The sequence below is a fragment of the Abramis brama genome (assembly GCF_963993115.1).
Source record: "Abramis brama genome assembly, chromosome: 5".
Taxonomy (NCBI): Eukaryota; Metazoa; Chordata; class Actinopteri; order Cypriniformes; family Leuciscidae; genus Abramis; species Abramis brama.
This window is the reverse complement of record NC_139967.1, coordinates 45,371,824-45,383,975: the sequence shown is the minus strand read 5'-3', so window position 1 is coordinate 45,383,975 and position 12,152 is coordinate 45,371,824. Positions and strand designations below refer to the sequence as shown.

Sequence of the window (12,152 nt, the reverse complement as noted above, 5' to 3'; positions counted from 1 at the left end):
TGCTACTATGCTACTTGTACTAGTTATGCAGTGTGTCAACTGTGCGGCGTATGATAGTTTTCTGTGCACTCAGAATACCTGCGTGACTTACAACGTTTGCAGAATATACAACCAGAGCCAGTGTTATTTTAAGTATCATTGCTTTTGAATTAGATTTTATTTTTTAGTTTTAGGGTGTGTTCACAGTTGGCATGTTTGGTTGGATTAAAACGAACCCTGGTGCGATTGCTCTGTTAGTGCGCTTCATCTGAATAAGTGTGAACGCTGCCATCTGGACCCTGGTGCAGAAAACAAGTGGACCGAGACGCTGAAAAGATGAGTCTCTGTCCGCTTCCAAACGAACTCTGGTGAAGTTTAGACACACACACACACACACACACACACACAGTGAAACAGACACTAATCTATCACACCACACACCGTAGTCCTCAGTAACCTGGTACCATTCACACAAACTTCATGGATGAATGCCCATGTTATGTTTCACACCAACAAGAAAAGACAAAAAGTGCCCCTATCATGCTATTTTAAAGGCTCCTAATCATATTTTGGTGTCTCCTAAAAGGTTTACAAGGTCAAAAAACACTTTATTTTTCTCATAATATACAGTGAAGCATCACCTCTTTTCTCTGAAACGGTTCAAGGATCCGGTGTCTATAAACCCCGCCTCTCCGAGAGCCTGCTCTGCTCTGATTGGTCAGATGGCCCAGTCTGATGTGATTTTTAACTCTGTTCTGTTGTAACTCTATTTATCTGAACTTTGATCTTTGAAACTTTGCAGACCTTTTACAAACACAAACAGCGATAATAAAAACTATGTGAAAGGTAATATCCAAAAAGCATAATGGGGCACTTTAAGAAAATGAAGCCTATTCTTTAGACTGTCATTAATGTGAAGCAAATAACAAAACACAGCTTTAACAAAGATGAATCTTTGATCATATTTAATTTATACAGTGTACACTATAGTGTTATTTTATATTTAGGCCTAATTATTACATTTCTCTACCTGAATACTACATTTAGACTTTACTTGATTTGTAACTTTGTTGTGTTTTGTTGATCTATAATTGTAATTAGTGTATTTGTTCTTATTTTATTACTGACTGTTCACTTGCCTTTAATAAGTTTGAAATGTATTAGTTAGGCTAGTAGTTTTTGCTGTGGTATCGAAGTACTTAAAGTGTGCTTTAAGTAATTAATAAAAGCAAATATTTGCATCAATCAAAATATCATTACTTGATCTTCTGGACTTCATTTAGTCCTCTTAAACCCTGCACCTTTCTTACAGTCGACTGCAAGATTGCGTTCAGATCTTCCTCCATGCAGTCAACAACTGATGGACTGAACCACATTTTTTCATTTTCAATAATCTATATCACTCTGATGTTCAGCACAACACGAAAAATCTGTCGCTACGTCCTTTTCATCGCGATTTAAAAAAATTAAGAAAAAAAAAATTACTCTCAGAATTAAACATTCAACATAGTCATGTCATGTAATGATAGTGTAGCATACTAAATTTTGAAATTATTTTTATTGTTGACTGCTTTACACACAATATCTCAATATCAAAAAGTATACACTGCACAGTATGTAATATCCATTCTAAACATTTCTCCCTAAGGCCATCAGCAGGGCTCAAACATAATCTTTTTCTTCTTTTCATTGATGCTTTTCTGAAGTCTAAACCAACAAGTCTCGACCCAGATACATACAGACAGAGACACATTGATTCCATCTCTGTATGCTAAACTTCAACACTCATGGGAAAAGCACATGCAAAAAAAAAAGAAAAAAAAAAGAAGAGCAATAAAGGTGTTTCTCCTTAGAGACACGAATAAGAAAGGAGTTTGAACAAATAACAGTAGGGGAAAGAGGGAGAAATTTATTCGTTGCTAGTATTTTTAGATCAAAGGATCTTTGTGATTGGAGTCGGTTTGAACTGTATGGTGGCTTCGGGTGGTCACATGACCAGCACAGCTCCCATAGCAAGAACCCTGGGGCCGATACGTGTGCTGGGGGGGTGGGTGGGGGGGTGACTGAATGAAAGCCTGATTAAAACCCATCACCACCATCAATAAGTAATGACCAACAGCTATACTTCAAGCAAAAACGCAATCAAGAGCAGAGAGAGTGGAAACGGAAAGGAAGGATGTTCACTGGTAATTAAATTACCATCATTCACCGCTGGGTTGAAACTCTATATAGTGATTTTGTATTGTCACTGTATATGTGTGCGAGTGTAAAATTAGGCTGTGCCCTTGTTCCCATGTCCGTCGGTTTCCCTGGAGCAATGCACGTCAGTATGAGAGAAAATCACCAGCAGTTTCTAGTTGTTTTTGCTAAAGCTTCTGTTGGCCATGATTCGATAACCAAACCATCAAACCTCAGGGAACTTCCCTCGCCCTCTGTGTGCTCGCAGGAAAAATGTTATTGCTCAGATGTTGCTCCGTCACACTGTGCTGAAAAACAGCGTAGATCTGCATGAACGTCGATGGGTTGTGATGTTCGCTGCTGCTTTTGCTGGTGGACTAGTATAGTTATGATGTTCTTCAGCAAACACATGTTCTGTGGTGAAGCTGATCTTTCTGGTTCGGCCATACTAGTTAAAAAAGCATCACGAGAACTGTGTGTAATAGCACACTAGTTAAAATTATAATCAAGCACTTTACATGTGCTTTAGTGCGTTAGTCAACACATCAAAATAAGTGTATTTATTTTAAAGCATGACAAAAGAGCATTACAACTATAACACTGTACTTTAAAGTAAAAGTTAAGTGCAAACATTTGTTTGTGTTTTTAAAAACGTACTTAAACATTGTCATGAAAGTGTACTCTCTTTAAGTACACTTAAGTGGCCTTTAATAATACATTATCTGCAAGTACAGTTTTTAAAAATTATACTTTAAGATTTGAAGTACATTTATAAGTGCACATTCAATACAATTAAGTGCACTTCTTTATTGAGAGAGAGAAAGAGAGAGAGAGAATTATAAAATTTCGCTGAGTTCATATTGATATCTTGGGTTTGTTGGCAAATCTCTGTACAGTTTGAAATATTGTTGAAGTCTTTAGATGTGACGCGCAATCACAGAGTCCTCTGCAAGCATAAGTCTTCATTCCTCTGTATTTAACAGATAAAGAGTACACTACAAGTGCAAATTGAGCACAATTAAGCACACTTCTTTTCAGACGGAGACATTAAAGATCGTGATCTCATTTTTTCTGTATTTATGTTTTCTCCCTGTTTTGACAGAGGTCCTGATGAACACAAAGACTGAGACATCAGATCTGAAGTGGACGACGTTCTCTCGAAGTAAACCTGAGGTGAGAGCTGCAGATTTGACCCTACATGTAGAGCAGATGCTCATGTGCAAGCTGTACATGATTACGACTGATGTCCACTTCTTGTGTGCGCAGTGGGACGAGGTCAGTGGCCTGGATGAGGAGAACAACAGCGTGAGGACCTATCAGATCTGCCAGGCCGACGGCGCGTCCAGTCACTGGCTGCGCAGTAAACTCATCGACCGGCGAGGGGCGTCTCAGGTGTACGTGGAGCTGCTCTTCACCATGATCGAATGTTCATCGCGGATCACACATCACCGGTCCTGCAAAGAGACCTTTAACCTTTACTACTACCAGAGTGACACGGATGACGCGACGGCAAGCTACCCCGCATGGATGGAGAACCCTTACACCAAGGTGCTCATACACACTCGACCGCAAATGTAAAACTGCATAAATAGTTATTAACGTTACTGGAAGGAAATTTTTATAGATTTCATATACATTTTAGAGGAGTACACTTTAGCATATTTAAAAAAAAAATAGTACTTATTACAGAACTTTGACAGAATATACATAAGTGTGAACTGAATGTAATGTTTTCAGACACTTAATTGCATGTTGGCTGCAATTAGATGAAAATGTGTTTTACGAAAAATTAGGTTTTGACCCTATTAATTAGTACATCTTAGTATGTAATTTCATAATTTCTTCTATTGTCTTGTATTTATGGTCTGTAATACAATTATTTTCATCGTCTTAAATATGACAGAAGTGTACTGAGATATGCACTGACAAGCATTTATAGTTAACTAAATTAAACTTAACTTTTATGTCATGTATTATATGAAGTTGCAAGTTAGTATATTTAAAATACATTAACTCTAAATTAAATATTGAATAAAACATTACAGTTAAAATTAAAATCCAGTGCTTTAATGTCAGTCAACATGTGTACTTCTTTAAAGCATGACAAAAGATTATTAAAAGAATGATTTAAAATGCACTTTGAAGAAAAACTTTTCTTTTGACATTATTACAAATTGCGCTTTTTTAAGTGTTATGAAACAGTCTTGAAAGTGTACTTTAAGTGCACTTAAGTGGCCTTTTATTTTAATACATGATCTGCAAGTATCTTATTTAAAAATAGACTTTTAAGATTTGAAATGCACTACAAGCGCATATTTGATACATTTAAGTGCACTTCAAGTGCACATTATTTAGGTTTGGGAGACTTTGATAAGAAATGTTTGATAAGAGATCTCTGACTTTGGTATCTTGGCGAATCTCTGAACAGTTTAAAGTATTGTTTAACTCCTTAAAAATGTGTCCAGTGAAGGTCATCTGAATATATAATAGAGCAATGAGCAATTGTACTTAAGTGCAATTTAATGACAGTTGAGTTAATGACTCTTAATGAATTAATGACTCGAGATGTGAAAGAGATCACATTTGTGATTTTCCTCTTCTATGGATCTCACCAGTCTTTCCCGAATCCGTGTTTTCCATCAGGTGGACACGGTGGCCGCAGACTTCTTGCTCCGCGCGGGTGGAGAGAAGAAGTCGAACATCAAAACGCTGCGTTTGGGCCCATTGACCAAACGTGGATTTTACTTGGCGTTCCAGGCCCAGGGAGCGTGCATGGCCCTTTTATCCGTGCGCGTCTTCTTTAAGAAGTGTCCGGCTCTCACGCGCTCACTATCCGTGTTCCCGGAGACGGTTCCTCGCTCGCTGGTGCAGGAGGCAGTGGGCCAGTGTGTGGCAAACGCAGCTCAGTCTGGACCAAATCCCAGACCGCCTAAGATGTTCTGTGGAGAAGATGGACAGTGGGTGGACCAGCCCACCACCACCTGCACTTGCCTGCCGGGCTTCGAGGCCAGCCATGGAGATCTGGAGTGTAGAGGTGAGAGAGAGGGAATACAGCAGACTTCTCAGAAGATAATTTGAGCTCGACGTGAAGACGATGAGCTGTAGAGACACATTTCAGTTAAACTAAACTACATCATCCATGCACACAGTACGCAACAGAAAGCAATGCGCCATTCTGAACATACACTTCCATCTATGTACTTACAATCACAAAAGTATGAAACTGATGGCCTGTTTACAGCTGGCATTAAGATGCGTTTTGGTCGATCAGATCACAAGTGGACCACACTAAATGAAGACTTCAGATGCAAAAGCCTCTAAGTGCCGTCTGAAATTTTCTTCTAAAATGAGCATTTTTATCAAGCTCGTATATTTAAGTTCAGTAGTTTCACTTTAATGACAATTAATAGGTAATTTACATTGCCATTAAAGTGAAATAACTGAACGTAAACATACAAGCTTGATAAAAATGCTCATTCTAGAAGAAAATTTCAGATGGCACATAGAGGCTTTTGCATCTGAAGTCTTCAAATACTGATGTAAACGGGGTCTAAAACGCTTTGAGCTTGTCCACTTTTGAAAACGCATTCGACCGGATTGCTTTCGTAGTGTAAACGCTCATGTGGTCGAGTGTGTTCAAACCGCCACAGAAGACCGTCTACTCTCCGTCTACTGAACTAATGCGTGAACATTATGGGAAGAGCTCTAGCCAGACGGGATTTAAACTCTGTCGGCTGGAGACCCAAGTTTGGTTTGAAGAGGAAAAATGTACCAATCACAATGTTCTCTCATCATTCCTGATTTCTAACACACACTCACAGTGTTCTGTGTGATCTTGTGGCTGTCAGAGCAGAAACTAAAGCTGATGCTCTCCGTATGTTCTTCTGTCGTCTCCGGTTGTGTTCATATGTAAATTGCGTGAGCTTATTTTGTCCATTAGATCGAATTATCTAAAAAAAAAACATACATTAACCCGCCCATAGACCCTCACCTCGAGAAATCAGGACAGAAGTGGGTGAAAGTGGACAAAAGAGACGGATTAAAACACCAGGTGTAAACGGGAATGTGTCTTCTCGTCTACTTGTGATCCGATCGACCAAAACGCATGTTAATACCAGCTGTGAACGGCCTGAGAGAATGTTGAGAATATTTTAAACACACGCACACACACTGCCTTTCTACTTTAAGAATAAGTGTTGAGGAAGTTTATATTGACAATGACTGCAACTTCAGCACTGATAAGAGACAACGGATGGAGAGAGAGAGAGACAGTACAGGACAGATGGGACTGAATTAGACAAAGACTGTGACACTGAGAAGGAGAGAAAACAGTGAGTGAGAGAGGTGAGATGAAGGTCTTCCTCTAAACTAGAGAAAAGAGGGAGGAAGTGGAGAGATCAGGAGAGGATTACTGTGAATTTCATCAGTGTCCTACGGCTGGACACATTTTCATTCGCTGTTACATTACAGTTGCTGTGCATCCTGGGTACATTTACATTTCTGCATGTGGCAGACACTTTTGTACAAAAGCGACTGTACAAGTTTCGTGGTGAAATTGCAAAAGATTTCTTTCATCGAAGGGCGAAATCACCAGTCTTTGATCGCTTAACATGACATGCTCACATATGGCAGATTAATTGTCTTTCTGATCAATTTTAGTCTCCAGTGTGTCCAAAATTTGGGGTCACGGTCTTGCAGTGTGATTGCACACATGACTGCCATCGTTTGAAGAGTGAATAAGACCGCAGAAACATAGATCAGACATACACTACTTTCAAAAGTTTGGGTTCGGGAAGATTTTTTGGTAAGATGTTTTTGAACGAAATCTCTTCTGCTCACCGAGGCTGCATTTATTTGATCAAAAATACAGTAAAAACTGAAATATTGTGAAATATTATCAAAACAGCTGTTTTCTATTTGAATATATTTAAAAATGTAATTTATTCCTGTGATAAAAGCTGAATTTTTAGCATCATTTCTCCAGTCTTCAGTGTCACATGATCCTTCAGAAATCATTCTAATATGATGATTTGCTGCTTAAGAAACATTTATTATAATTATCAATGTTGAAAACAGCATAATATTGTTTTGTATTCTTTGATGAATAGAAAGAACTGCATTTATTTGAAATAGATTTTTTCATGATAAATGTCTTTCCTGTCACTCACAAAATATTCAAATTAATCCATTTACAATGGAAGCCTAGTAGGCTTGAAGCACTAGAGTAATTAAACATTTATTAGTTCATTGTCATTTTTCGTTGTAGAACCATAACACAAATATTGCATGTGTTAGCATTAAACACTAACAGGAACTATTGTAATGCACAACTAAGTTCATATGCCTCTCATAAAACAAACTTTTTTTTATGACGTGCATGAACAAAACTTCACATTTCTGCTTTTGAACCCTCGGGAACGATTGCCTAATAGACTTTGTTACTGCAAACACGATTTTCCTTAATTTTTTACAAAGTTCAGCAATGATTTTCCGTGGTAATCGACAGCATATGTTGCATGCGTGCAGCTTAAGTTGACCGGGAAGAGGATTTAACCAGGAAAATTAATTTAAGGACATGACTGATCTACTTTAATTCGAGTAATCGCCGTCTCTCAGTGAAGTGGATCAGTCCAAATCCTCCCAGTTTTCAAATATGACTTCAGCTCTTTAATGATGTTTCTTGGGATGGGTGGAGAGAGCGAGTGTTAAAGGCCCTGCGTGTGTGTTAAACTGCAGCTGTGCTTTCTGTGGGCGTGAACCCCTGGAGTTCACACACACACACTCAATGACTTACTCAGCATTCATCCACTCAAACACACTACATCTGCTGTTCATCCCTTTCTTTCACACACCCACACACACAAAGGCAGCGCAAAGCCATAATAGTGGCGCCTGCAGGCAGGGTTGTGTCCGGTACAAAGCCGCTCTAATGACATGACCAATTAGGTATGGGCAGAGAGAGAAAGAAAAAGAGAATACTGCAGTTTATTGGGCAGGTGAAAGGCCGAATGAAGAGTGTGTGTGGTCACGGGGTCACAGGTGAAGGGCAGGAAGAGCAGAAAATGTGTGTGTGGGTGAGGTTAATGGTACTAATGACTCTAATTAGTCGCATACAGATTCACACATGTACAATCTCTTCTTGTTTAGCTGTGAAAAAACTATGGTGGTACCAGTGATGGCATGACATGGCATGAGAAATCATTTAAAATAAGTGTAATTTATTCCTGTGTTCAGTGTCACATGATCCTTCAGAAATCATTCTAATATGATGATTTGATGCTCAAGAAACATTTATGATTATTAACAATGTTGAAAATGGTTGCACTGCTTCATATTTTTGTGGAAATCATGATTCTTTTTAGAAATCTTTGATGAATAAAAAGCATTTATCTTTTGTAACAGTATAAATGTCTTTAAACTGTCACTTTTGATCAATTGAATGCATCCTTCCTGAATAAAAGTATTCATTTCTTATATATATTACTGACCCCAAACCTTTGAACAGTAATGGGTAACACTTTACTTGAAGGGGTGTGCATAAGACTGACATGACACCGTCATAATCATGACATGACACGTCATGAATATGAAGGAGGTTTTATGCATGTTTATGACAAATGTCATTAAGTGTCATTCGCTCAATTATGACATTTTTAATGCAAATATGACATTGTGTGAGATGTCTTTGTTATGGCAACTTGACATTACTAAGACAACACAACCTGTCATAAATATGTCATAAACATAACATAGCAGATTAATTATCAAACTTAAGAAACCACTTAGCTTTATGGGTTAACATTTCATTAAACTGTCATGTGGTTGGTTTTGACATTGGCTGTCATGAAGCCATTATAACATTTTAATGACAAATTCAATTTGTACCACTGTAGTTGAGGTCAAGAAAAACATTCATGACAGTTATAATGACCTCATGACAGCCAATGTCAAAACCAACCACCTGACAGTTTAATGAAATGTTAACCCATAAAGCTAAGTGTTTTTTTTAAGTTTGATAATTAATCTGCTATGTCATGTTTATGGCATATTTATGACAATTTCTGTTGTCTTGGTAATGTCAAGTTGTCATGACAAAGACACTGACAGGTTATGATGTATTGGTTTATGTCAAGTTGCCACAACAAAGACATCTCAATCAATGTCATATTTGCATTAAAAATGTCATAATTGAGCGAATGACACTTAATGACAGTTATCATAAGCATGCATAAAACCTCCTTCATATTTATGACATCTGCCATGTCATGATTATGAAGGTGTCATGTCAGTCTTATGCACACCCCTTCAAGTAAAGTGTTACCCAGTAGTGTAACAGTAGTGTTACTTCAAAGTATACCATCTTACTAATTACCAATGTTTGATTAGTAAATAAATTGGTGACCGTATTGGACCACAGTTTTTACATAACACTTTTTTTTAAAGGTGGCGTAGTTGCACGTTACATGTACTTTCAAGTAACAGTAAATTATGCATAATTACCAAGAAATTAACCCTCAACCAAACCCTAACTATAACCCTTTAGTAAGTACATTTAGTCAATTAATATGAATTAGTACTGATTTGCGTAATTACACTATAAAAATGTCACCTTAAAATAGAGTGTAACTTTTTTTAATAATCACTTTATGCTGACAGTGGAAGGAGATCATATAAGACTCATTTAAAAGATGAATGCCCGTTTTAATAGCTCTTTTTGGACTGGATTTGTTTTCTGAAATATGTTTGAGCTACATTTGTTAAAACAGATGTTTGATGCAAAGATGTGGATGGGATTGGAATATTTGTGGTTGTTTCTAAGATGGGAGTGTCTGTCGTTACAGAAGATCACGTGCTCTGAACGCGTGCATCACTAACCCAATTAATTAATTCTATAATTATATCATTATGTATGCAATTAAGGGAAGGAATGCATTAGGATAATGATCATACCTGACGCTGCTTGTACAGTGGTTTCTGAGAACAGATTTACTGTGGATGAAACGCTAGCAGCACTAGCGGTACCACTAACCCAGAACGTTGGCAAAAATGGTTCCCCAGGCTGTTTAACAAGAAAATTAGCTTTAGTTATAGTGTCTGACGAGGGTTTGAAATGAACGAGGAGAGGAGGTACAATAACATACCGCAATCACAGAGATTCCTATCTGGACAAGATTCGTTTTCTCAGAGGACCTTCTGGTATGAAAAGAAAACATGAGTAATTTGCTCAGTAATTTTTTTCCTGAGGTTGTGCGAGAAAAACAGACATTTTCAATTTAGATGGGATTCCAATCACAATGTGTGTCTATGAAACACAAATTATGGCAGGTCAAAAGTATTCAAGTTATAAACACTACCGTTCGAAAGCTTGAGGTCGGTTAGATTTTTTTTCGAGGGAGAGAGAGAAATTAGTCTTTTATTCAGCAAGGACGCGTTAAATCGATCAAAAGCGACTTTTAGAATGTTACAAAAGACTCCTGTTTCAAATAAATGCTGTATTTTTGAACTTTCTATTCGTCAAAGAATCCTGAGGGGAAAAATGTATCACAGTTTCCACATAAAAATTAAGCTTCAGAACTGTTTTCAACATTGTTAATAATAATAAATGTGTCTTGAGCAGCAAATGATCATATCAGAATGATTTCTGTAGGATCATGTGACACTGAAGAGTAATGATGCTGAAAATTCAGCTTTGATCACAGGAATAAATTACATTTTACAATTTATTCACATAGTTTTTCAGCAACATTTAAAAATCTTACCGAACCCAAACTTTTAATCGGTAGTGTGTTCTTATGTTTTGATAACTGATTTACTCCCTGTTTTTGTTTGTTTTTTTAAAAATAGGTTAAAAACATTTTTGTTCAATTCATAATTAATCTCTAGTACAGTGATATGGATGTCAGCAGTAAAAGCATCTTCATGTGTGTAAAACCAGCGCTGAAGTTAGAAAGATCTTTATCCTTCAGCAAGGAAATTCAGAGACATTCATTATGGAAATGTTTCAAATGAGACACACACACACACACCCAGTGTAAAGCTGCTTTAACTAGCAGGATAATTCAGACCATATGTTTTGGTCAGAGTGAATTTGATGTTGATCAAATCCAGATGTGTTTCCATCAGTACAGGGGTTGTGGAGAACTGATTATGAAATGAAACTGGTCTGCAACCCTGTCTTTTCCGGTCTCATGAGACTCTGCATCGCTCATTCATACATGTGTGTGTCTGTATGTGTGTACATGTCACGTCGGAGAAAAAGACTCGAGTTTCTTATGCAACCTGAATGTGTGTGGCTTTTATCTGCGGTGTCAGACGGCCGGCTGTAAATCAAGTGATTGAGCTGCTAAACACGTAGTCGTCGAGGAACATGATCATTTTCCATATCATACTGCAGACTTTGCCACACAGAGATTCAGAAGCGGTTTAAATCCTAAATTAAACTAGCGTCCACTGAAATAGATACCGGCGCTTGTTTGGATGGTTGTCTAAATGATTGTTTAATGTTGACACATCAGGACAAATGACGTTTGCGCAGAGAGTGCGTGAGTGTGTGTTTATTTGCTGGAAAAGTGTGTTTGTTTAATGATAATACAGTGCTTATTCTCTCAAAACATGTTGTTTCTCTGCTTTATAGGGCTGCGCAATATATATCGAAATATCGCAAACGTATATATCGCGATTTGCATATCACAACGGCTTGCAATAACTGGGGTCGCGAACAAAAGACAAAGAGAAAATCACTCACTGCTCTTGGCTGAATAACTTTTGTAGCTTTAATAAGAATCAGTATATATTTCATTCATACAGTGAAAACTAAGCAGTGTTTTATTTTTACATTTGATTATTCAGTTTCTGTTGTTAAATAAAGCTAATGTAGGATAACCTGAACCCCTGAACTCCGTGGTTTACACTGATGTTAAAATAACTCTTCTTATGCTACAGTAAAACACTGATGTTCACTTTCAGAAGCTGTAGGGACGTTTTCTCGTCACAAA

At 37.5% G+C, this 12,152-nt stretch overlaps 1 protein-coding gene across 2 annotated transcripts in view; it reads left to right on the top strand.

Moving 5' to 3' along the window:
• Positions 1-12,152, top strand: part of ephb4a (eph receptor B4a) — a 46,361-nt gene that overhangs the window by 17,991 nt on the left and 16,218 nt on the right. For both annotated transcript variants that reach the window (XM_084113518.1, XM_084113519.1), the window contains exons 2-4: positions 3,260-3,330; positions 3,424-3,705; positions 4,801-5,191. In XM_084113518.1, the coding sequence (XP_083969644.1) occupies positions 3,260-3,330; positions 3,424-3,705; positions 4,801-5,191 (744 nt within the window). The remainder of the gene's footprint in view (positions 1-3,259; positions 3,331-3,423; positions 3,706-4,800; positions 5,192-12,152) is intronic.